The sequence below is a fragment of the Primulina eburnea genome, chromosome 8 (assembly GCF_022965805.1).
Source record: "Primulina eburnea isolate SZY01 chromosome 8, ASM2296580v1, whole genome shotgun sequence".
Classification (NCBI taxonomy): Eukaryota; Viridiplantae; Streptophyta; class Magnoliopsida; order Lamiales; family Gesneriaceae; genus Primulina; species Primulina eburnea.
This window is the reverse complement of record NC_133108.1, coordinates 42,852,389-42,879,647: the sequence shown is the minus strand read 5'-3', so window position 1 is coordinate 42,879,647 and position 27,259 is coordinate 42,852,389. Positions and strand designations below refer to the sequence as shown.

The window sequence follows — 27,259 nt, the reverse complement described above, 5'->3', positions numbered from 1 at the left end:
GTGCATTTAATTTTCTTTCGCGGAAGAACCTATTGCATGTCTTTTTAATTGATCAAACAAATAAAATTAGAATTCATTAATCTAATTCTATCTAAACAGGATATTACTTTGAACATACGCTAAAAGTAATTAAAATTATATTATATTAGCTTTGAGTTAAATACTACATGTTATTGAGTTTGAAGAATCACTCAGCCAGAAAGAAAAATACAAACGGTCTTTATGTCATCAGAAGAAGTCACTAAAATAATTTTTAGAATTAAGAGCTAAAATATCAGCTCTTTCTCAATTGAAAGAAAACAAGTTATCACTGTCATCATCACATTATTATTTAGTATAACACAGAAGCAAAGAAATACTAGTTATTATGGTGGTCAATACAATGTCAAACATAAAGAAGACTTTTGAACAGTGCTTTATCAAAAAGTGTAATAATGAAGTTAGATATACCTTGTATACGATGCATGCAAGAAATAAATGAGTCTATTCGTCCACGAAATAGTTCTCTGGTACTATCCCATATTTATTTGGTTTCATTGTCTACTTCTCCAATGTCTTCACTCCCATCAGCAAATTCCAAACCCTCAATGTCTCAGCATCAATATCAACTTTTGGCAGTTGTTTCCGACTCTTTGAAGGATCAAATTTCCCTTTGTAAGGAAGAATTGCACCGCTGATTTTTTGATTCCGTACCACAAGTTGGTTATTGACATCTGATATACATAGTCTCTCAAACATCTGGCTAATATAATCAGTTATACCTTGGACTTCATCCGCTGAAAGAAGAACCAAACACATAAACTACAGCTCGTCAATCCTTATAAAGAATGATGTTAACCCAAACTAACACTGTCTTTTGTACTAACCGATTAGGTTCGGAAACATATGTTTTAGGTCAAGATGTTGGCTCACAAAAATCGGAGTTTCAGACAAACTCTGTGTATCCATATATGGAATGTACTTGATCGAAATCTCTGCACAATCTTCAACATTTTCCTGTCCAGTGTCTTGGGTTACAGCACTAAGGGCCTTCAAAGGAAAAGCTGTTGGAACCAGACACGAGGGTGATAAATCAAGACTTTGAGCAGACATATTCGAATGTTTCCTTTTATATTGGACTGACCGAGTTAAAGGAAAAGTACATCCTTGTAACTCTGGATGTTTCATTTCCTCGTCCATACGGCCATACCCCAAAATTTAGTCTTTCGACTACAAGTCCGACGTCTCTTTTTTTCTAAAATTTGTCATAGGGCACAAGCTCCAAACACAGCTAAAAGACTTGGATCTTTCATTGCCTCCATTATCTGTCTTTGGCTGGGCTGAATCACCCTTAAATTATACCCTTTTATTGTGAAGTTGGACGACAATTCGTTATTCATGACTCTTTTCTGACTTGTCCCATCAGCTTATCTCGTAGACGGACATCTTTTTTGGACAGTTTATGATATTTACTTCTTTTCTTGGAAGTTACTTTACGTCTAATGCATGGATCCAGTTTTTTCCAAAAACATAGTTGCTCTTCATTGTTTCATTCTTTTTTTCTTGAACATTCTTGGAAAGTTTGTTCCAAGTTTCCTGCTGTTCTTTAGACACTCGTTTGGTCGGAGTATCCTTTTATAGACTTTAAGTAGTTTAAAAGATGGTAATTCACTGAACCAAATAGTGAGCAGCATTTTGTGTTATATTTTATGTTATATATATTATAGAAACATTTTGAGTTAACATTTCTTTTTTTATTTGTTTTTTCATTTACTGAAATCCAAACAAATGCTTTGGTTCTGTGCTAACTATATCTAAGAAAAAAAATTAAAATTTCCATCTGTTATGACTATAAATTATACTACTTAGAAATTTGGAAAGCATTTATAAATTAATACGTAGAAATGCATGCTCTTTTAAATAAATAGAAATTTATGTTTCGGTCGGTTGTATGATTTTATCATTCATTTTTTATTAAAGAAACTGGACACATTGTTATATGAAATAACCAATTTTCATGTGTCTTGAACAATATAAATGAGTCGAAGCATCTCTAAAAGCAACTATTAATTGTCTTATAAAATACATATAAAAATTTAAAAAGTGAGGGAAAAAAAACATTTCTTGAGGCATAACGCAAAACACAAGTTAGATCAAATTGAAGGAGATTACAAAATATTAAAATTTATTTGTACCCATAGACAGAATATAAGGTTAAGAAAAATGGAGCCCTCTTATTTTTGAAATTGTTAGGCTTGGATAGTACATAATTTAAAAAAATTGGGCATTTATTTGAAGTTAGATGAATAAAATATCACACTACTAAGTATTTAAAAAAAAAAAAAAAAAACTGGACCCCCTTTCGGACGTGGACCTCGGGGGGAAATTATTCCCCCACCGGGTGTGTTAAAGGTTGATTCCGGTGCAGCATAGAATTTCACGGCCTTAAGGCCGTTTCATGTGCTCACTCATTCATATAACAGAACTGAATTCACACAGAGTTTTTATAACGTTTAAAATATTTCCGCAGTTTGAAAATTTATGGGATGACAAATGTTGCATGAATTAATATGTGGCCAACAATGGAAACCCGAAACTTATTTTCTTCCAGTAGCAAAATCCTCTATAAATATAGAAGAATTTTCATCAGTACAAGGTCTAGCAATGATGAGTGGAGGAATCTGGAATCCTCAGCCCGTCTTCATATTTCACAGCACAAGAACTTGCGTTCTCCTGGGGCAATGCATTTTCCTCTCTAAGTTTAGCAGAATTTTCTCTCACTGGTACAAGGTCCAGAAATGGTAGTTGAACATTTATGAAACGAGCGATGCATTTTCTAACACCTGGAAAACCTTCTCCCTAAGTACAGCAGAATTATCACTGATGCAAGGTATAGAAATGGTACCAGAACTTTTACAAGAAATGGAATCTGCACATACATCTCCAAATTTCATATCAACGATGCTTTGATCACATGAAATTCTATTGATTGTTAATTTGCTGGTGTGGTGCTTTTTCCCTCCCCATGTAAAACCTCCCTAAGTACAGCAGAGTTCTTACTGGTACACAGTAGGGAAAAGGTAGTCAAACCTCTACAGGGAGAGGAATCTTGAAAGAAGTTTATTTAAGGGTGATTCTGCCCAGCCAAAGACAGATAATGGAGGCAATGGCTGATCCCAAGTCTTTAACTAGCACGGAGCTTGTGCCCTATGGAAAATTTTAGGAAATGAGATCTCGGACTCGTAGTCGAAAGACTAATTTTTGGGGTATGCACGAGGAAATGGAACGTCCAGAACCACACGGATGTACTTTTCTTTTAACTTGGTCGGTCCATTTTGAATAAAAGGAAATGATCGAATATGTCTGCTCGAAGTCGTGATTTATCATCCTTGTGTCTGGTTCCAACAGTTTTTCTTTGAAAGCCCTTAGTGTTGTAACCCAAGACACTGGACAGAAAAATGTTGAAGATTGTGCAGAGATTTCGGTCAAGTATTATTGTCATAGAGTTTCTCTCTCCCAACTCCTCTGTTGCACGTATTTCACAAACATCTAGCAATACATATTAACCCAGAGAACAAATCTACAAGCAGTAACTATGTTAACAAAACAAACATATACCATTATTGTTTTTGTTGCTAAGTCGAGAAAACAAAAACAACAAAGTAAACCAAACATACGATCACATAGCCAAAATCATTTCCGCAGTTTGAGGATTGCGGAGTATATTTTCCTCCGGGAACCTACGGCATTTATCCCCATATCTTTGAGATCCTCTAACGTTAACATTGGCAAAACCTCATCATCCACCTCGTGTATTTCGAATACCGGCACATATCTCCCCAAACCCAGTCCAGTTAACCACTCTCGGGCCCCGATATTCCCTTCGTTACGCTGCTGCTCCGGTGAGTTAACCTCCTCGTGAAGTACTCCATTGGTCTCTGAAACTCGAACTCCGCCGCCTCTCCTCTGGTGATCCCAATAGTCGATTCCCATATTCTCCGCAGAATTGACTGGACTATGATCTTTTAACAAAGGACTCTCCGAGCCCTTCATCTCGAAATCTTCCAACTCTTCGTTATTATCGTTGTGGTAAGTTTCTTCTTGAAAAGCATTTGAGGTTTCAATTATTGCCCCCTCTCTGCCACCGCCATTGGCAATGGTGGTAGAGTCGAATTTATTCCAATTCGTGCGAACCCTTTTGGTGGGTTTATTGCTTTTCGGCTTGCGGTACGTGAAGTCAACAAAATTCTCGGAGGGCCCAGGGAAATCTTGGAAATTAAGGTCGCCGCCGTTAATGAGGTTGGTTAGGGGGCGAGTTTTGGAGGTTTTGGCCGCGAAAGATGGGTCTTTGTGAAATCGCCAGGCTTTGGCGGATCGGCGGCGGTGATAATCTAAAGGTGGGTCGCCGCCTATCTCCCCCAGGCGAACGCTGGGGCGGCGCTGCCGCTTGGGGGGATTATTTGGGACTTTGGGAGCGATGGGCTCGTTGGCGGTGGTGGGATGGTGGTCCAATGGATTAAGGTCTGAAGACAAGGCGAAAGAGGTGACGTTCGGAGAGGTGGAAGAAACTAGGACATCCGGAGGCGGCGCTGGCTCCGATGCCATGTGTGTGTGTCTGTGTGTGTGTGGACGGTGGTGAGAAATGGGAAATTGAGCGTGCCTTCAGAGTGGAGAATCAACCGGGTGTGGTCGGATTATTCAGGGATTTTGGGTTGGGCTTCTTCGTGTTGGGCCTGTTGTGAAAATAAACTAGCAATTCAGATGCTTACCAATGGGCTTTTTTCATATCAAAAAAAGTCTAAATCTGAACTACTTACTCTTTTCTTCTACCACATACCAATATCAAATGTCCAACATATATCCAAGTACTTGATCATTAAACAAAAATGTAATAACTATAAAAAGTGGGATAAATTTTTAGTTTCAAAAAACATGTATTAAAAAACAAAATAATTAAGAAAAAATATGTTTAAACAATATATACACACATATGTTTTATATAAAATCATAGTTTTATTTTTATTTTATTTTTTTGAGTTATACCCAAGTTATAAAAGTTTCCCCGCATCGCTAAAGAATTAATTTGGGCAATTAATTTTTTTTAGTTTTAGAAAATAAATTATACAAAATAATACACTAAAGCATCTAAATTTCATTAAAAAAATATTTCCATATTGGTTCATGACAAAGGGTTACATCACGACTCTAGCTAGTGGATATATTAAATATTATACATTATTTTATCTGAACAATTAATATTGTTGCTGCATGCCCTAGTCCACAGAACTTCCACTCATTTTCTTCCATCTTTATTGTCAATTTAATATTTCGAAATTAATTTTTTCCATATAAAAGTTATTTAATATGGTTTGGTTGTATTTGGATTGAAAGATTTAATTTGAAAGAAAGAGATTTAATTTGAGAAATAATCCAAAGAAATTATTTCAGATTAGTATCAAACTTATTTTAAGTTTTCTCGATAAAACTTAACCACACAAGTATAATATAATATATTTAAAAACATGCATTTGGAATTCATGATTTCAAATAACTCATCGAATACATCCTTAAGAAATCAGAGTACTACATAAGTAGGAACCATAGTTTTCTCTGTACATATATATATATATATATACATATATATATACATATATATATATATATATATAGACACACACACACACACACACACGATTGGGAATTAATGAAAACAAAACCGTCACGACTCACATGCAAACGTGGTGACTCATGAAGCATCCTCTGTTGACCAAGTTAGCTGACTTTGCCTACAGTGGTAGACTAGTCACTCATAATTGACCCAATCAAAAGACATGCTTCGTCTTCTTATATAACAGTATATTATTTATTTTTAAAATTACTTAATTTACAAAATTAAATAAATAAATAAATAAATAATCCACTTCTGAAATGAATTTTCCCCGAAATCAATCCTAGAAATATCGGCCCTAAGTATATATAGATAGACTCACTCCTCCACCGCTCTACCATAGACACCACTTTCTCTACAACGTTAGGATACGGTATCAAGCTTATGTGCGCCGCCGCTCACCGGAAAACTTAGTGCCTTGTTTCCCCTTACGATCGGCGCCGCCGTCTTGGTTAATCTTTTGTTCAAGGTACTGTATATATATTTCGAATGGGGTCAACGAAGAATCAGCGGGAAGCTGCAGGAGGCCACAAGAAGAACAGGACAGGGAGATTGGCGGAGAAAGCTTCGTCGTTTCACGGCAGAGGTGGCGAGGTAGTTGCGGAGATGCTTCCCAGGCCGATGACGGTGCCGGAATTGTTTTCCGGTGCGAGGACTGGTGGAAACAAGGCTGATGAGATGGTGATGAGAGGAAGGCCGTCGAAGCTGACGAAGTTTCTGTTAAACGTGACGGTGCAGAGGAGTCTAGGCCCAGTGCAGGTGTTGATCTCACTGGAGGCCACGGTGGAGGATTTGATCGCGGCGGCGCTGTGCCAGTATGCGAAAGAAGCACGGCGGCCGATTCTTTCGTCCGATGCTTCAGCCTTTGACCTCCATTACTCACAGTTTAGCTTAGAAAGTAAGATTTATTCTTTGAATACTTCCACTGTGTGATTCAATAATGAACTTATCATTCGATAAATCGAAAAAGGCTAAATATAAATCTGGTTTCCCTACAGGTTTAGATCGGGCGGCGAAGATACAGGAATTGGGATCAAGAAACTTCTTCCTCTGTCCAAAAATGGCGGCGGTGGAGAGTGCAGGCGGCGCTGTAATGACGTCAGGTTCGAGCTATACAATTGAAGCCGGTCTGGATAGGAAAAAGGCGATGCCATGGCTCAAATTCATGGATTTTTTGCCGTAAAAATCCTCGATTACAGCCAGAATTTTCGAATTTATTACAAATATTCTCAATCTTGTAAATCGGTTAGATTCAGTTGGTAGTTTAGAACATTGTTATAACTCGGTTTTTCCGTAGTAGGAAAATATCAGTCTAATATAATGTGGCAGCGTGTATAAATTACATAAAAAAAATATATATGCAAGTTGTTGTGGAAAATAGATGATTAATTATTTATTATAGTTTTTTTTGTTTGGAATAAACATTCATTTACTTTGCATTTACTTCTACTTTGATTTTTTTTCCCTAGCCTGCTAATCCTTTAATAAATTATTTTACTATATATTTCAGCAACTGACTCTTCCATTTATTTAACAAACACCAATATAGACACTTAGATTTATTCCTGGATTATTATGTAAATTCTTTTATTAAATATTGTGATAATACCGACATAACCTACGTATATTAATATTTAATAAAATTAACAATGTCGAATACATGTTTAATTTTCTCGTCCCAACTTAGCCTAAAAGGATAAATAACAATGAATTTCAACATGATAAAAACGAGTACTCGATGTTGATATTTTAATTCGCTTAATAAATTAAAATAATAAATAACACTTGAATTTTTACTTGATCAACCGTACATGCATAAAATAATAAATCATTAATTTACTGTTTCGTTAATGCATTTTTGTCAATACTATTTTTTGGTTTATCCATAACAAAAGAGTAATAATTATACTGTATACATGCACAATTAATCATAGCTTCAGTGACAAGAACGACAATTGTTTGGTCACGAACCGTTAATTCATAGAGGCACAATAATTAAATTTCATGAGGTCTATATCAACTCGCATGTCACGTCTTGAAGTTTGCTCAAGAATTCAATCTTTGCTGACAATAATTGAACTACCCCCCATAAATCATAACCATAACCATAATATTTCTGAAAAATTAATATATGTGAGTGATAAAAATACTCAAAACATAAATTAGAGTTCTTTCTTTTCGGCCTCTGTAGCACGTTACTTGTGGGGATGGTCGAAGCACGTTTGTTTGCTGGCATGAGAATAAAGGGATTTAAATCACAGAATAATCAAGTGTAGCAATTAGATTTTAGAGATCAAAGAGGACAACATTAGTGAATGAATATGTAACTATCAAATTCAACAGTAATATGTATTAAATATGTCCTGATCCAATTTGGTTAGAAAACACACAAATTCACGACAACCATCTTCCTCGAAGTCCCCGTTTTGCAGCTCAAATATGACAAAACTTAGCATCTAACAACCTGGCTCAAGTATGACAAACCTTGGTATCTAATTGCTCCTATATCTTCTTGAGATTATAGCTTTATATCGAAAAATCGAACCTCACTGCAGTTCCAAATTTCCAGCATTTTTTTAAAATTTAATCTCCAGCATATTTCGACTGACAAATGCATGGTAAATTCAACCTTTTTTTTCTTGAGAAGGATTTATCTTAGGTGTTTCAGTTGCTCTAATCTATGTTTACACCCCAATAGCCTTATTTTTGTCACAACACGTTATGGAAGACGGCGTTTATTTTTACCAGTGTTATAATACACGTTATAATACACGTTCAACACGTTATGGAAGACGGCGTTTATTTTTATTTGGGTTTCAGGTAAGCAATTGAACGTGTATTATTAATACACGTTATAATACACGTTCAACACGTTATGGAAGACGGCGTTTATTTTTATTTGGGTTTCAGGTAAGCAATTGAACGTGTATTATAACACGGTTTAAACTTCAGACTGACCCCATATTGTGTTGAAAACTTGACAGGTATAGAACCTCGTAGATGACACGGTTTTGTACATAACTGCGCTTGGAGCAAGTCTGAAAAAGGTGAAGCTGTCAAGGAAATAGATGATGCAATAAAAGGAGAGAAGGTGAACAAGAATTGGAGCAAAGAAGAAAATGTTGTTCAGACTTCCGACCTGCATGCCTATGAAGAAACTTTCACCCCGACCTAAAAAAATACAAAACAGTGTGACAAACCGGACATAGGTCTCGTGCTCAATGGCTTTCCTTGATTCGAGATCAAAACCAGTATCGTTTCACCTTTGATAGGACATTTCTAAATGAGAAATAATACCCATTCATGAGGACGCCACATTTTTTAACAAGAGCCAAAAGAGGGTCTTATCCAACAACATTATGCTTCAACAGAAGAACTTTACCGTCAAGAATTCATACCAATGTTTTACATGCTAAGTATCATGCCAACTGTCTCACCAAATTGACAGAATACAACCACTAGGAAAAAATACCAAGTTTTGAAACATAATCTTACTAAATTAAACATGAAAAGTTGGACGCCTCTAGAATAAAATTTTACGCCTTCAATAGAATCCTTGACTCACTCACCCCTCGACCTGCCAATTCCAGCTCGATCAGAAGTGTTGAGCCAAATTCCGACTACAAACAGAAAGTACCTGTGCAAATTGCATCATAAGCTTTTGTTAAAACAAATTGTCAGTCTTTACAATCAGGCACCTAACCTGCACCTGCAAAACTAGTTAATCGAGTGAGTTTCATAGAACTTCTTGAAATTTATTGAAAAGATATTGGAAAGGTAAGTAAAAACTCACAAGCCTGGTATGTAATGTGGTTACTAAGAATACCTGACTGCAAATACAAAAACCCAAGCACTAGCAGATAAAACGAAAACAATCAAACATGCATTTGATGATTATTTACAGTAACCTGATGACAGTTCGCTCTTTAATCATGATGGTTGGTTTTAAAAAGAGATTTCTCATGATACAAACCTACAGTGCAAGTGGGAAGTCATATAGTAAGCCTACTGAACTCAACAGAAGTCATGAACCCAAGAAAGTCGAAGCCTAAGTGGGGGGCAAATCTATATTCACATGCTTTATAGACAATCAGCTGCACTTTCATATTTATCAGATCAAGTCTGCACTCAATAATTGATTGATACCTAGTATAGTCGAGTAATAAATCCCTGGCGCATATGTCCAGAAAACAGCAACTATATGATACTAATATAAATCGTGTGCGCAGGATAAAAATGAGCTATGAATTTTTTTTGAGAAAAAATTCATGAAACAGACTGACGGAAAAAGAAGTATCTTGAGAGGAAAAGATACGGGTGTGCTCAAACATAAGGTTGGCCTGGAATTTAGCAAATATCAATGCGTAAGTGAGGAGCAAGTTCCACATCGAAAACGCAGGGTGGCAGAAGGAAAAGGAGAGAAGTACAGAAATGGAAGAGTAACATACTAAGATTCGTTACCAGAACATGCAAAATTGGAAGAATGTAGCGAACATGCGGAACAATTAACTACTCAGGAGTCAAGTCACAAAATCATGCACATGAAACATGCATGTTGATCAGAATTCAGCAGTAAAAGAAAAACGAAAGAAAAATAGGTATCATAATATTCCAAATGACAGGATGGTAAGCCTGCACACCGCCTGCACAGTGGAAAATGCGCAGTAAGCTTTATTTCAGGACTGGTGTCCTCTCTTAGTAGAACTTTTAAGCAAAAGAAAAAAGAAGCTGATAATTGACTGAGAAAAAGCACAAACCTTTGTGAAATAATCAATAACCAAGTACATTTTTAGCAGCTCCTGGTCTTAATGAGCTCCAATTTTCTCATTGCCATGGTGGTGGTTGGCTTTTCGATCATCAGCGAGTCCATCATTAGTCTTGTTGGCATGTTCTGCTTCTTCTCTTTCCCTATTCCATTGCTGTATTTTAGCTCGTCTCTCTTCACTTCCTTCCCTAATAGGACTGCGATCCCTCCTGCCATCTGAGCTCCTGTTTCTGCCACTCCTATGGCTGGGACTTGTGCTCCTGCGCCTCCTGCTATGGCTATCACGGTAATCTCGATCATCATCCCTTCTACTATGACTGCGACCTCCTTGAAGACGCTCTTCATGGCTACGGTGTCTGTAGGGGCTTCTGCTACGGCTCCGGCTACGCCTTCTCCGAGATCTCCCAAACAACTGCCGTCTCAATTCCCTATATAATGTCGTGTTTAATACAATTAAACAATTCCGCCCAGCTTAACTATGCTTTACTTGGTTTTGTTTGATGAAAACCTCACTGACTTACCTGCCTATCCTCTTCAGATGCATAAAGTTACAGTAACCACCACGGTTGCAGGTATTTTCCTCATACTGCCTACAGGTTGCCTCACGAAAATCAGTCACTGGAGAAAAATCGACAATTATGGGCCGTCCTGCAAATGTGGTCATTCAGAAACAAACTCACATTCAGTGAAAAATCACGATAAACTGTCTACTGTAGTCCTATGATTTGATAAGTCATTAGGAAACATCAGAAGTCTGAAGAGCCCAATTAAGTAAACTGACTGGGTATATAAAAAAAATATAAAATTAATATGACCAGCATAAAATCTTCCTGTCAGACTGTTCAAAGCATTCGCAGCTTGCTCTTCCTCTCTAAACTGGACATAAACATTGCCAACCTGTCACAAAATTTCAATTAATACACACAAGATCCGATGGAAAATAAGACAGATTTCAACAAATGAATTAGAAGAAATACCATATGGTCGGCCAGATTGTCACAAATATTCAGGCTTTCAATTTCTCCATACTTGTTCAGCTCCTCAAAAAGGTCTTCATAGAAATCCTGCAGCACATGACAGGGAATATGCATCTCAATAACTCAGAAGTAAGAGGCTACAACACAATTAATAAAAATGCAGGTATAGTAAATCCACTTTAATGACTCATAATTGGTGTGCATAGGCTCGAGGCTATAATTGGTGTGCATAGGCTCGAGGTTAAGACACAATAATTATAAATAAAAATAATTAAACGCCATAATTGGTGTGCATAGGCTCGAGGCTCAGTAATGCTCAAGCCTTTGCACCCAGCCACAAGCGAAGGTGCAGCCATTCAATAAGGTGTGTGCCTTAAAGTTAAAGCCCCGTCCTTGGTGAGCTTTTTCAGGCTCAAGGTGCTCTATAACCACACTTCAAATTTAAAAATAGTAAAACTGAAATTAAATGTAACACAATAGCAATTTAGTTTTGCTCACAGATTAATGACTATTTGTTCTATTGTTGAATAATAACTAATGATGTATATATTTAATTGAAAATTATGAGATATTCAGATTCTAGCATATCATTTTTGGCCACATCGATTCCATAAGCATGTGCCTAGCCTCGTTCCTTGAGTTTAGGTTCTACTATGCGGACGCACTTAAGAACATTTCCATTAACTATCATAAATATGTTGCAATATGATAGCATTTATAGAAAGACAAATATAACAAGTGATAGAACACAATGATCTCTCAAAATGAAAATTAAGCTCCAAATAAGGTCGAATTCAGAAGCTCCATCGCCCAACAATTAGTATAAAGGAATATAAAAATATGCAGGCACGTCTTAAAAAATTATTCGTCCAGAATTTAAAAACTTCCTCTATCCCTTAGTAGGGAAGACATACATATTCCTTCGACCTTTGACTTAAAACTCTTTTATCTCTTAAAGCCTTAGATAGGAGACAAATTATGGGTTGAACTCGTAATGTGAAATCCCAAATTTATTCCCTTGTGCATAAGAAGTGAAAAACCAAGTCATCACTAGATTGGTGAGGGAGGATAGTCCGCCATCATCTCTACCTTTCCGAACGGGGCAATGCATCCCAAGCATATCATTAATCACGGATAAGAAAATTTAAAACAAATGGAACGTGATCAGCAGAATTTATTGCTCAAACTTTCTTCAACAAACAAGCAGAAATTAAATCCAGAAAATACAAAATACAAAATAAAAAACGCATCCGTCCAATATTAAAATCCAGCAAACTGAAATTTCAAGCATAACTAATCTATAAATCCATTTCCAGATATGATTATAACTTGAGAAGAAAAATTGAAAAAGGGCTACCTCGAAATGTTCCTGCATCTTCTCAGGGTCGATGGGTTGACCCTGAGAATCAACTCCAGGGGTAATCATATCAGGACGCTGGTACATGTTGGATAGCAACAGCGTGGGGCTTATGCTGGGTTTCGTGTGCAGACGCGAGCAGCGGTCACCGTGTCTGCAAGCTCCGATTTTGAAGTAAAAAGGGCAGTTCACCCTGTCCTTCTCTGTCCCGAAAATCGACGCCAAATGTTCTGCCATTAACGCTTAATTCGAACAAATCTAACTACAATACTCAGGAGGCTTTGATTTAGGGTTTTTGGGTGCCCCGATATGGAATTGAAACTAGAGATTGAGATTCGAGGAAGATTAGAGGTGCTTAAAAGAGGCTTCCAGATTAATCTATCGGAATACGACGACGTTTTTTTAGACAAACAGTTTATAAATATAATATAATATCACAAAGTGACAGTTAAGGTGGTTTGCCCGAGAGGTTAAGGGGGAAGACTTAAGATCTTCTGCACATAAGTGCGCGTGGGTTCGAACCCCACAGCCACCATAGTTTTGTGGAAACACAGCATAAAATCGAAATCTTCTCATTTTCTATTTATACTGATATATCAACTTAAATACAAATTTAAAATAATTTTTCAAATATTTTATATTTTTAAACATATATTATTTTTATTATTATTATAATTATTTAGAAAGTTACTGGGAAAAAAACGATATATCTTGGTAATTTCACAATTGACATAGAATTAGAGACTTATGCAACTTCGTTTCTTATTTATATTAATTAATTATTAAATATTATCGAATATTGTTGATTCAAAAGAGAAACCAACATTTTTGTGCAAGGGCACTGATATATTACCTTGGAATGAATATAAATAAGAAGGTTATCGACATTTCCGTCGTTATTTTTCGAATCGCACACACAATACATATGTGCTTGATTTATGACTAAAATTTTCTATATTACCTATTAGAATATCTTTGTTACTAATAAATATATTTTATCTATTAATTCTTGATATTGAATGTTTCTCTAGTCGATTTTCCCAAGTGATTAAGTACTTTTAGCTTCTATCTGAATTGAGTGATGACTTCAATATTCCAAGAATTTGAAATTCATTGTGATTAGTATAGTTTAGCATAAATAGATTATTTGAAATTTTTTTGTGTAAGTTATCTAAATAATAAAAATCTATTAGGTTTCAAATTATTTCATCCAAACACAGCGTTAACAAATTTAATATTTCTCTCTTTGTTCTTAGGGTCAAGCTAGAGAAATCATAAATACTATGAGTGTAGTAGCACAAACAATGCATGTGATCCGAAAAAATAAGTGGTTTTTTTGTTAATTTTACGATGAATTGTTTTAAAAAAATGAAAATGGTATGACAGAAAATAAGATTGGAAGAAGAAAAATGAAAAATATAGTTTCTTAATTACTGACAAAAAAAAAAAAAAATTGGTTTTTTCATGTGGAATCGATCTCGTTATTGTTCGTCAAAGATGAAATTACTCGAAGGACAAATGCTGAAATGATGCATAAAATTTGAGAGACAATTACCCTGTCAAGTTCAATTCGCATATCAACAGCCCATGCCTCCATGTCTTAGAAGACATTGCTAAGGTCTGAAAGTCTGTCCTGTCGTTTGGTCATTCTAATAAAGAAGATCAGACAAAGCTACAACAAAGCATACCCATAATTCAAAGAAATTTTACGACAAAGTTCCAATACCAGTTGTATAGATGCAAATTATCATGTGAAAATGTGTTTTTTTGGTCAAAAACCACTTTGCCGACGACCACCAACCAAAAATAAATTAAGGTGATGGTGGCAGCTCATTTAACAGTTTGATCGTCCCCTGATGATGCAAAGTATCGAGGGTGTTGTGACTTTTTTTTTCATCTTCCGCAATTTCAAGCACCTCACTAAACACAAAAGACAGATATGACATGAAAACTTTCCGAGTTAAAGGCCCCGTAGTTTTTTTGTCTTCTTCGGCTTCCAGGGCTTGGAAAACACGTGCCCCTGAAAAAATTCAAGCACATAAATCAACATAAAAATGTGGTTATCCGAAATTTCTTGTAGCAATCATATCCAGCTCAAATCATGGTTCATATCTACAGCCATGCTTCATGTAAAGTGGATTTGTTCGATCGTCCCCTGATGATGCAAAGTATCAAGGGTGTTGTGGCTTCTTTTTCTTACATCTTCCGCAATTCCAAGCACCTCACCAAACACAAAAAACAGTGAAATGATGTTTCCATCGGTATTACATCAAACTACAAAAGTCTTTTGTCCACAATTTGTTGATCACAAGAGAATATCTGACATTATTAGTTGCTAAGTTGGCCAACCGATGATATTATCGTCGCACAATTTGTGACCGCTATGTTCACAGCGTGCTCTCCATTCTCTCCATTCTTGAATAGACATAGCGGTCCACTTGTTCACAGCGTGCAAGATCGATCGTATTCTGTAAAAAAAACATCAACATCACCTGAGGTAATTTCATGCACCTCAGTACGAAAATTAGAAAACACGAAAAATAGCTACAAAACGTTTTCGTCACTGTAGACAGACAAGTAACCAAAATCTTATGTGAGACAATTTATTGGTCACAAGAGAGCATCAACATGATGCAACCGCTTGCTAAATAAATCACCAAAAATATTATCAGTGGCACAATTTTGCAACAAACATTATGGTATCAGTCTTTTTCTCCAGCTAACGGCGTAGCTCTCCAATTCTTGAATAGATAAGTTCGAGGGTGTTGGTAGCTTTTACCTTACATCTTCCGCAATTTTCAAGCACCTCGCCAAAACAAACAAAAAAACACAAATAGTGAAACGATGTTTTCATCGCTATTCCGTCAATGAGCTAGCAACGAAAGTCCTCTGTCGAAATTTGTTGGTAACAAGAGAATCAATCTGACGTAACTAACTGCTCTGTTGGCCAACTGATAATATTATCTGTCGCACAATTTGTGACCGATCTTGAATAGACTTGTTCTCAAAATCCCTCATTGTGTTTGTCTGAGGATATGCAAGATCGATCGTATTCTGTAAAAAAAAACATCAACATCACCTGAGGTAATTTCATGCACCTCAGTACGAAAATTAGAAAACACGAAAAATAGCTACAAAACGTTTCCGTCACTGTAGACAGACAAGTAACCAAAATCTTATGTCAGACAATTCATTGGTCACAAGAGAACATCAACATGATGCAACCGCTTGCTAAATAAATCACCGAAAATATTATCAGTGGCACAATTTTGCAACAAACATTATGGTATCAGTCTTTTGCTCTCCAATTCTTGAACAGACAAGTTCGAGGGTGTTGGTAGCTTTTACATTACATCTTCCGCAATTTTCAAGCACCTCGCAAAAAACAAACAAAAAAACACAAATAGTGAAACGATGTTTTCATCGCTATTCCGTCAATGAGCTAGCAACGAAAGTCATCTGTCGAAATTTGTTGGTAACAAGAGAATCAATCTGACGTAAATAATTGCTGTGTTAGCCAACTGATAATATTATCTGTCGCACAATTTGTGACCGACATTAACAGTGGTCCTCTTGTTCACAGCTTGCTCTCCGTTCTTGAATAGACTTGTTCTCAAAATTCCTCATTTTGTTTGTCTGAGGAGGATTGCAAAATCGATCATATTCGGGAAAAAAAAAAACATCATCATCGGAGGTAACTACTGTTGCCCAACAGAAGTTCTTGTTAATTGTGAAAAATAGCATCTTTCTCATCTAACATGCATTAGAATCAAAATCCAACTTTGGCCATGACAAGAGAATGAAATCAGTAACTGATCAACTAAGACGTAAAATACCTGTCAAGTTAAAACTTGTCCCCTATTGTTCAACTATGTTTCACCGTGAAAAAAAAAATTCATGCACATAGCAAACGAACAAAAGTGAGTACGGGTTTAATGGAAATAATATGGAATTTACAAATTGTTATGGCTACACAGATTTTGTAGTTATCACACCCACCTCAAATCATGGTTCATATCTACAACAACTGTGGGTTCTTGTAGCTTCTTATCTCATATCTTGGGATAATTTCATGTACCTCACTACGAAAAATAGAAAACACAAGACATAAAGTTTCCGTCACTATCCGGTCGACGGACTAGTAACGAAAATCTTCTGTCGGCAATTTATTAGTCAAAGAGAACATCAATATGATAGAACCAGTTGCTAGATGAGCCACCAAAAAATTATCTGTGGCACGATTTGCGACAAACATCAACCGAGTGGTCTTCTCAATCCAACTAACAGTGTAGCTCTCCAATTCTTGAACAAACAAGTTTTTATTTCGGCGAAATAACCTTCTTCTTATCTGATTATGTGCCAGAATAAAAAAGATTTAAAGAATCGAGTTGAGGCACCAACGAACTTATTGGGTGGGAGGAACACAAAAATAAGACAGAATGCACTTTCGAAAAGTTAATCAACAAAGCAAAGAATTGAAAATTTAATCAACAAAATTAAACGATTTTGTTGAAAAATTAATCAACCAAGTAAAGAATTGAAAAACCAATCAACGCTAAAATAATACAAGAATCAGAAAAAGAAAAACGCCAAAAAAGAATACAAGAATCTGAAAATGAATAGAAGCGACAGTACAAGAATCAAAACATGGAAAACGCCGAAGAAACACCGAGAAATAAAGAAAACAAAAAAAATATACTAAAAGAGATATAACCTGATCAATGAATCAAAAGGGGATTATCTATTAATAACATAAAAATATAAACATGATAGAAATACAAAAACCTACTAAAAGGATACAAGAACCTGAAAACGAATAGAAGCGACAATACAAGAATCAAAACATGAAAAACGCCGAAGAAACACAAAAATAAAAATTGAACAAAAGGGTTTCATCCAAAACACAAAACCACCGAAAAATAAAGAAAACGAAAAATCTACTCAAATCACCTGATCAACGAATCAAAAGGAGATTATCTATTGATAACATAAAAATACAAAAGTGATAGAAATACAAAAACCTATGACATCATCGGATCGATTAAAATGCGCAGAACAAAGAGAAACTAATATTGAAAAAAACGGCAATAAAAAATGTAACAGAGAAAAACACCGCAAAAATATTAAAGAAAACCAAGAATCTATCAAAAAAGATATCACCTAACCCTGAATCAAGAAACAAAGGGTTTCTCTGTTATGACATCAATTTGTTGAAGCGATGAAAACATAGAATTCTTTCACATATATACGGTTTCTGTGAAAGTTGAAGAAGATAATCCCAGAGGGGCGAAGAAAAAAGATTTTACCGTTCGAAATAAGATAGGATTTTGAGTGATCGATTTAAATAATTTTGCAAAATATTTTTAAACGTTGAATTCGATCTTCAATAAAATGAGGCGTCACACAAAAACAGGCTCTCGTTCTTTTGACCGTTAGAGATTCGGGTGCAAATATGGGCTTTTCGGCACTTCCAACTTGTGGGCTCGTTCAAGCCCAATCCAATCCATCAGATTTCGTTGGAGATTCGGGGTGCAGCAAAGGGCTTTTCGGCAACTTCCAAATTGTGGGCTCGTTATAGCCCTATCCGATCCATCAGATTTTTATCATTACCAATATTCCTTGATTTATATATATTAGTCACGGACAAGAGACACCTGTTGTGTTTGTGTATACATAATTTTTTTTAAAATAAAAATAAAAGATTTAGATATAGTTATTTTATTCATCTCAAAAAATTTTGTGAGACAATCTCACGATTTTTTTATTGGATCTCTTATTTGTGTCACCCATAAAAAAATATTATTTTTTATATCAAAAAAATATTACTTATATAATAAATATAGAGTGAGTCTCATGTGAGACCGTCTCACGGATCATAATCTGTGAGACGGGTCAACTCTACCCATATTCACAATAAAAAGTAATACTCTTAGCATAAAAAGTAATACTTTTTCATGGGTGACCCAAATAAGAGATCCGTCTCACAAATACGACCCGTGAGACCGTCTCACACAAGTTTTTGCCATAAAGAGTGAGTCTCATGTGAGACCGTCTCACAGATCATAATCTGTGAGACGGGTCAACCCTACCCATATTCACAATAGAAAGTAATACTCTCAGCATAAAAAGTAATACTTTTTAATGGGTGACCCAAATAAGAGATCCGTCTCACAAATATGACCCATGAGACCGTCTCACACAAGTTTTTGCCTATATAAACAAAATTGACTTCTCTCAATAATAAAAAAACATGTGAGACTATTTATAGATATATACAAACAAGATGCGTGTGACCTAAAAAATAGAGATAAGTGAAGTGTTTATTTTTTTAATATTAAAGTTACCCATTTTTGAAAAATATCCAATAAAAAATATTTAAAATTTATGATCATATTGTTAAATTTCCATCAAAATTCAGAATAGTCCCAGAAGGTGCATGATGCCAAATAATGTCATCATTGGGTTCAGATGTTCCCCACATTTATTTTACGATTGAAGTGAGTTGTCACTCATTGATTGAGTCGTTGCATTTATTTCTTAGTTTATTTGATTTGGACTCAGAGATAGAGCAGTTTTGAGAGGACACTTCAACTAATCCAATTTCGCGTGTTATTTTGATATTTTGCAATATAAATTCGGGCGGGGGCCCTTTCTGCCTCTGGTGAGCACACTTCGTTACAAATTTTTTATAATTTTTGGTAAAATTACATTTCATTCATTCTTAAAATTAGAATTATGTGTTTGATTCTCAATTGTCATTTCTTGGGTGAGAGCGTTTATTTATGTTGAAAGAACTATCAAACATCGCGATTGGATTACGTGTTTAAAAGTTGTATGCAACTGTATATTATCATAGTCGATAATTATAATTTTTGATAAAATGATAAATGATAGATCATGTAATCCAATACACTTCAATTTTGGCCAGTTTCATAAAAAACTTATTTTTCATTAATCTTATAATATTTGAGTAAGTTTTAAATTTTGTGATACGATCTTACGTATATTTAGTGACTAATATTTTAGCAATAAAAAAAAATAATTTTTCACGAGTGACCCAAATAAGATATTCGTCTCACAAAATTGTTGTGTTTTTTAATAAGACCGGAATGAAATTTTATGTTAAAATGGTAGGAGCCCATTCGAATTTAAGGATATGGTCACAAAATCAAAATAATTGATGTCAATCTGTACTCTGATTCGATACGCCGACGCAGTAATGTGCTTGCTCGTGCTGGGCACAGCTCTCTGGTTGTATATCCTCCATTCATTCTCGACTTGTGGACATTTTGCATAGGCCCATAAAATTAAATTAAATTAAATTTGAAAATTATTTTTGGCAAATTTTTTTATTGACATAATTGAGACACCGCCAACTAAAATATAAATCATAATGATATTTAAGCTAGATTTGGGTCATCCTTTAATATTAGGAAAAAAGTTATTCAAGGGAGAAAAGACAAAGCTGGTGTAGAATTTGTTACCCGAGTCCTCGTCTCCGTCTCGAATATGGTCATTTGTCGTCGGCAAGAAAAATCAAGATGGTGACGACTGGCATTATAACCTTGTTTCTTTCCATCAAATTATTTCATATCGCGACAGATTCTTAGTGATTTTTCATATATTTCTACCAAATGGCTATTAATTCTTTTACGTAAATACTATTGTTTCTTATGTAGGATGGTAAACGAACTGAATAGTTTCGAAAATATTTGATTTGTAGCTGAATTTATTGAATTTGAGCTGAACTCGAACATACTAGAAATTTTTCGAGCCTAATTTGAACACAAATTATTTTGTTCGATAGTTTGCGAGTCGCTCGTGATTCTTAATATTTTATTAATATACAGTATTTATTTTTGAACAATAGTCCGAATAGTTCGCGAACATGTTCGAATCATTCGAATCAAGTTCGAGCTTTAAATTCGAATCGAATTTGAAAAAAAAAAAAATTAATTTTAAAATTTCGAATCCGAATTCGAACTTTAAAATTTTCGTCGTTTTAGTTTGTTTACACCCTGCTCATATAAAATGCATATGCCCAAATTTTACCCTTAAAATCGAGTTTTAAATGAGAATTGAGTATTTTCATGAATATCCTATTTTATTTAAAAAATTCTACGCCGTATGGTAAATAGATTTTATATCATGTTATAATTCACCATTTTCTGTCAAAATCTCCAAAAAAAATAGGCTTAAATTTATATTATATATAATAATGATATACGATGTCACACAAACTACAAATCCTATAAATAAATTATAAAAGAAATAACATTATTTTTCCTAACTCTATCAGTACATAAATATGAAACTTATTCCAACTCTTTCTTGACGTATTACACACTGATGCTTTTTGCCCAATTCGCTGGCAGTAAGCAAGACATTTTCAGATCAATTGAACTCTTCAATTTCCCTTTTCAGTATATAAATTTTTTACGGGTCGGGTCAATGCCGAACGGAGATCGACGACGTTCACCCAAAGTAACATGGACATGAATTAACTTGGGACTATGGTGCCGATATAGCCGAACCCGGCGATGGTGAAGGTGATGACTTGAAGGAATAGGTATATGAAGTAGCAGTTCTTTCCATATAGGAAGTCATAGCATCCGCAAATGAAAAGAAACAATGCGAACCCTAGCTCGTGTACTTGTATTCTGGATAAAGGGCGAAATAATATTTGAGTCAATAAATTGCAACATTTATGGTACAAAATAGACACGAGTAAGGAAATTAAAGCCTAAACAAACTTTCTTTTAGCGTAATTTTTTTACCTGTCTCCGAGAAACTTGAACAGTTGCTTCTTTGGGGAAACATTCTTCGTGTTGGATTTGTTCTTAAGAGCATCTCCAAGTTTTTCAGTCACCACCCATTCATTAACTCTCTTCGCCTCGAGCAAACCGATGAACGTTGCCTTTGTACGATGAAACGACATCACGTTCTCGAACAGAACCCAGTAGAACAACAGATGGAATGACCTGAAAGTTTAAAATCAGACACACGATGGCATCATACCTCAAGAACAAACAGACTTGACCAAAATATCAAAATATTGGAATCTTCGTTTGTGAGTATATATATACCTCGGAGTCCCGACTGAATTAAGAGCGGTAATGATGCAAGGAATGTAAATGGCTCCCCATTTGGGGACGTCAACTTCCGGGATCAGTATAGAAAATGGCAGGACGACGCAATAGAAGAAGAAAGTGAACATGTGGGCTATAATCTTTCGGACAAAGAAGAAGCTGTATATCACATAAAACTTCTTGTACAGGGAAACTTTCTGCAAACAAAAATTTAAAAAATTCAACTAGTTCTAATAAAGTAACATGAAATTTAAACAGTATAGTAGAGACAATATTCTTGTTTAAAAAAAACCTTGTTTCGAACAATATCTAGGAACATTTTTCTGAATAAATTGGCAGGCCCGCAAGACCATCGGTGTTGCTGGAATCGGAAAGCTTTAAAAGTACTAGGAAGTTCACTCTTCACCTGCTCAAAAAGAACATTTCTTGATCAAATTCATTGGGCGCTGGTAATTGACTATATAATATGTATGTACACACACATATACCTGGAGGTCACCTAAGTATATAAATTTCCAACCCTTGAGACCAGCTCGAATAGCGAGATCCATATCCTCTACCGTGGTTCTGTCGTTCCATCCTCCGGCCTCGTTGATCGCTGAGATTCTCCATATCCCACCAGTTCCTGGAGATCATGCTACTAAGTGAATTGTACTACATGCATGGCTAATGTTGTAAGACAGAGCAACGTTAAAAACTTCAACAAAATATGATGGAAGGCGCATTTGATTCATCAAGCAACTCATTCATGATCCTGGAATGTGTGCGGGATATATCATACAAAGTAACATCGAGTCATACGCGTACGATGACATCTGTCTGAACATCTCTACTGACTTCATATATGATTTTTCATAGATTCGAGAATAATTTATCGCAGGACGATCGAGCGTAGATTGTCATAGAATTCATTAGTCATATTGATTGTATCAATAGCTATTGTTGATTTACCATTAAAGCCGAAGAAAGCATGAGTGGACGATCCAACTTCTTGTTCGACTTTGAAATGGTAGTCTAGTGACATCTCTTGCATTCTTGTCAGGAAGCATTCATTCGCATTCACTGCAAAATAATAATATATCATGTTTCCCAACAATTACAGTATATCAAAATCATTTTTTTTTTCGGCGTCGCGGTTTCTGCAGTTATCACCATTAATTTATTTTGACAGTAGAACTCAATTTTTCTCCCAACTTGAAAACCTTGGGACAAATTTCGGAGTCTCTCCAACGTACGAGGATGATTAAAACGTAGCACTTGGGAAAAAACATCGGATTCTTAACTGGTCGATTTGTATTTCGAGACAAGTTGGAAGTTTATCAAAAGTTTTAGTACCAAAAGACAAGAATCATCTCCCTATCAAGATCGGAGTTCTTGTCACATGCTCAAATTATAAAAGAACAAAGGAAAGTTCACAAGAATTTTGTTAGAGAAGTTATGTTTTAGGGTAACACTGGTAGATATAAATCTAACAATATTTTACGTACGGTAGGAAGTAAAAAGGGGGCAGAAAGGTGGTCCAATTCATATATTTCAGATGCCACGTGACTTAACAATTTAAAGTAGGGTCACGAAAGAACAACCTGTAAATTACCGCTTTAAAATTAATTTATATCGAAGTTGTCGGTACCAAACACTCTAAGAGCCAAAAAATGGTAAGATTGCCAGCTCTTGCACCTACTTTAAAGTTTGAACAAATTAAATTCAAAAATATGATATTACAACAAAACTCTTATGAAATCGTCTAATAAGTATTTTTAAAATACGAATCTCATATTTTATCCGACCTATAAAAAATATGATGTATTATGTCAAAATTATTACTTTTGACTCGAGGTATGGGTTCAGTCGACATAACTCATAGATATAGATTCATTAAATCGTCTCACAAGATATCGATTATAAAATTATCGATTTTATTGGGATTATTTTAATTCATATATATATCCTTCTGAGACCACCGACAGTCTCGGATTTATGTGCTCAGGCATTCTTCACTCGTCATTCTTATCCTAGTGATAATTACATTACTTAGGAAACATTTAATGATTAGTTAAATATTTAATGCCCAATCATATGTATGACCAATTATAATAATTAATATATGTGATTGTAATTAATTAATAACGACATGTATAATTTAGTTATGATGATTCCATCAATTATATATTGGCCAAGTACAGAATTCGTGCAGTTTTATTAACACATGCACGAATCGTTAAAAGCTTGAATTCATTGTGTGGATCCAGAGATTCTAAAATTCATTTTTTAAACAAATATATATATGATTATATTATATGGGTCATATTATAATTTTCTTCGGGTCAATAATTATTCTTATCGAAAGATTAGCATTCCATAAATTTTTGGTTAACATCATATTTCGTTTTTCTTTGTCAACTTAATTAAATTCACGACTTGTCAATATTTATTTAGAGACTTACCGAACCTCCAACGAGCTTGCACCAGGGCGACGTCTGAGTTATGGATCAGAAACGGAACGGCTCGCCGGAGAAAGTCCGGTTCGGGTCGGAAATCGGCATCGAAGATGACGACGTAGTCGCATCCCTTGACATAATCGTGTTTCAAACCCTCCTTAAGCGCACCAGCTTTGTAGCCACCCCTTGTTTCTCGAATTTGGTAGACTACGTTAATGCCCTTACTTGCCCACCTTAAACACTCCTTTTCAACCATTTCCTACAACGTTAACAAACGTATTTAGTGACCAAATCAATCCCAACTAACTCATTTACTTCTTATTTTCTATTATTAATTATTTTTTCAGAACTATTTTGTGACTTCAAAAAAAAAAAAAGTTTATAGCAACAAATTAACACCGAGGACCAGAAACGTCAGATATTCATAAGTCGATGGAACATTTTAGCACATTATAAATAAGAGGGACCAAACTGATTTTGGCTCGCAAGTCAATGACCCAGGACCCCAACTTTCAGGATAAATAATTTCGATATTTTAAAATTTACGATGATAATTTTTAAAAGGGGATCAATTATTATATATCATGGTCATAAAATCCCAGTTGTCCTTCCTTGGATTCTCATTGCGTTCTGTAATGAATGTACTGCATGGAAGTGAGTCATTAATGAAAAGAACTTGCACTATTTATGGCAGTTCTTGTGAGTAATAAATGTGGATTATTATATGTAAAAAGGTAAAATTATATACTAATGATTGGAAAAAAGTGAGAACTTGAAGCAGAAAACAACCTTGACTTGTGCTAATTGCATATCACAAGACGACTTAAAATTTCCACAAAGTACATTCACCTTTTAATCGTTTTTTTGCCCAAAAAAAGAGGCCTTTTTGAGAAATTAAAACAGTGTGAATTCTTAATCTAATTTCAAGAAACTAATAAAAATGGATTATTTAGATACCTTAATGACAAGATCAGTGGAATCATCCAATACTTGTATCACCAGCCTATTGGTCGGCCATGAAAGATTACAAGCTGCACCAATGGAGATCTTGTAAACCTGCCAAAACCCACAAAATAAAAACAAAAATAAATCTCTTTACTCGTTCATAAAGAACAATGGAGCCAGTGTGTGGAAAAAACAGAAACAAAAGAACAGAGCAATAACAATGAAAACACACCTCCTTTTCATTGAACATAGGGATCTGAACAAGAACCATTGGAAAAGCCCCATTTCCCATCTCCAAATCGTCTTTCATCGGCTCCCATTTGTACCTTTTTTCAGGCTTTTTCCAGAAGAGCTTCACCAGGATGATAACGACCCCCATGTAAAGCCTTTCTATGAACACCATGATTGACATTGCCAAGCAAACGTACACGCAGATTCTCAGCAGTGGGACGATCAATGGTGCCCTGATTAGCTCCCACAGGAGACCAATCTGCCCCGCCACATCTGCCGTGTACCCGGGAAATGACTCGGGTATAAACGTCTGCGCAGAAACTTCGGCCATAGCTTGATCAAGAAACCGCTAGCGTAAACTGAAAATAGTCCACTTTCTGTGAGTGCTTTCTGAATCAACCGACAGATCCGCTGGCTTGTGAACCCCGTTTGAAACCCGATATTTAGAACTCGAGTTTACGCAAAGATCGAGAAAAAAAAGTGCTTGAAAACTTGCAAGATACTTTCTTTACACCCCTTTTTCTGTTGTTTCTACGACCGGTTTGGGGCAATCAATGCTTTTTATTTCGTCCCATTTGATGTAAACAGGGGAGAGATATTATAGCACAGTGGCATTGTGAACAGACGGAAGAGAAGAGAGGAGAAGATGGGCAGCGGAGATTGTGAGCAATGGGGAAAATAAACGGAAGAGATTATATAATCATTTTTTGGTCAAGTTTTGACTTGACTGTTGCCGGTAACTTTTTCGAGGCAAATTTCTATTAGGTGTTAAAATTTTAGTTATAGATATATTCAATTAATATCGCATTTGCCATCACAATTTTAAGTTTTGGTAATTAAAAAATATCGTTAATATTTAATATATAATAATAACAATGGAAATCTGATACTCTGATAAAGAAAATTTAATATAATTTTAGAAACCAAATTATTAAAATTTTAGAAACCAAATTTTTATTATATTTGGTTTTATCATTTAATAATATATGTGTGTGTGTGTGTATATACACACAGAGATAATTATTGTGTGTTTTGTTGATTTTAATCTTAAATTTTAAATTTTAAATCAATGTGCTATATAATCAATAATATGAAGTATGTTGGAGCAATAATATGAAGTATGTATTTTAAAAAATCGGAAAAACAGCCCAAAAAATGAAAGGTGGTTAATTGTATAAAGTATTATTGGAAAAGTAAATAAAACACATCAGAAGATTAGATTATTTATTCTATATATATATATCTTAATAAATATCATAGTAAATATCGGTTAGTGAATGAGATATTCAACAGATATTTATGTATATTTATATTTATATTGAGTATCAAGTAAATAATGTGCTTGTTATATATATTTGATGTATGACATATTACCCTGTCCAATTTAAAATAATATGTTTTGTTTACATTACTATATAGTAATTTTATAATGACAAAAATTTGTGTGAGACGGTCTCACGGTTCGTATTTGTGAGACGGATATCTTATTTGGATCATCCATTAAAAAGTATTACTTTTTATGCTAAGAGTATTACTTTTTATTGTGAATATGAGTATGGTTGACCCGTCTCACAGATTAAAATCCGTGAGACGGTCTCATATGAAACACACTCTTTAATAATATATCAGAGGATTGGTTGCAAAATGATTTTGATTTTATACTGTAACTTTTGGGGTTTCTTAATAGTAAAACAAGCACATAAGTGATTTTTGACAAATTAGCAGTTGTGTGAATTCTTTTCAAATTTATTTTATATATTATTATAAACTAGAGATTAACATGATTAAATATACTGTTCGAAAATATAAC

The 27,259-nt window shown here is 35.0% G+C and overlaps 4 protein-coding genes and 1 non-coding gene across 7 annotated transcripts; 2 read left to right on the top strand and 3 right to left on the bottom strand.

Annotated features, from left to right (window-relative positions):
* Positions 1–3,560: 3,560 nt before the first annotated feature.
* LOC140839997 (uncharacterized) lies at positions 3,561–4,662 on the bottom strand. Its single transcript, XM_073207056.1, has one exon. It carries the CDS (start codon positions 4,582–4,584, stop codon positions 3,673–3,675), a length of 912 nt encoding a protein of 303 aa, XP_073063157.1. The 5' UTR covers positions 4,585–4,662; the 3' UTR covers positions 3,561–3,672.
* Positions 4,663–5,970: 1,308 nt separating this feature from the next.
* On the top strand, positions 5,971–7,025 carry LOC140838041 (uncharacterized). The gene is made up of 2 exons (XM_073204124.1): positions 5,971–6,545; positions 6,646–7,025. Exons 1-2 carry the CDS (start codon positions 6,137–6,139, stop codon positions 6,828–6,830), a joined length of 594 nt encoding a protein of 197 aa, XP_073060225.1. The 5' UTR covers positions 5,971–6,136; the 3' UTR covers positions 6,831–7,025.
* A 1,926-nt stretch (positions 7,026–8,951) lies between these two features.
* Positions 8,952–13,095, bottom strand: LOC140839996 (splicing factor U2af small subunit B-like). Of its 3 annotated transcripts, none has more exons than XM_073207054.1 (6): positions 12,747–13,095; positions 11,390–11,476; positions 11,228–11,309; positions 10,934–11,060; positions 10,405–10,840; positions 8,952–10,290 (listed from the first exon to the last, which is right to left on the bottom strand). In XM_073207054.1, exons 1-5 carry the CDS (start codon positions 12,981–12,983, stop codon positions 10,453–10,455), a joined length of 921 nt encoding a protein of 306 aa, XP_073063155.1. In that variant the 5' UTR covers positions 12,984–13,095; the 3' UTR covers positions 8,952–10,290; positions 10,405–10,452. The 3 variants fall into 3 exon arrangements, with proteins under 3 accessions (XP_073063155.1, XP_073063156.1, XP_073063154.1); XM_073207055.1 differs by having other exon boundaries at positions 8,952–9,284; XM_073207053.1 differs by having other exon boundaries at positions 8,952–10,840.
* Positions 13,096–13,198: 103 nt separating this feature from the next.
* On the top strand, positions 13,199–13,281 carry TRNAL-UAA (transfer RNA leucine (anticodon UAA)). Its single transcript has one exon. It is a non-coding gene; the product is annotated as a tRNA-Leu (tRNA).
* Positions 13,282–21,189: 7,908 nt separating this feature from the next.
* Positions 21,190–26,111, bottom strand: LOC140839995 (glucomannan 4-beta-mannosyltransferase 2-like). The gene is made up of 9 exons (XM_073207052.1): positions 25,451–26,111; positions 25,231–25,329; positions 24,280–24,532; positions 22,787–22,897; positions 22,324–22,460; positions 22,128–22,241; positions 21,833–22,032; positions 21,524–21,727; positions 21,190–21,406 (listed from the first exon to the last, which is right to left on the bottom strand). Exons 1-9 carry the CDS (start codon positions 25,778–25,780, stop codon positions 21,247–21,249), a joined length of 1,608 nt encoding a protein of 535 aa, XP_073063153.1. The 5' UTR covers positions 25,781–26,111; the 3' UTR covers positions 21,190–21,246.
* Positions 26,112–27,259: the final 1,148 nt, after the last annotated feature.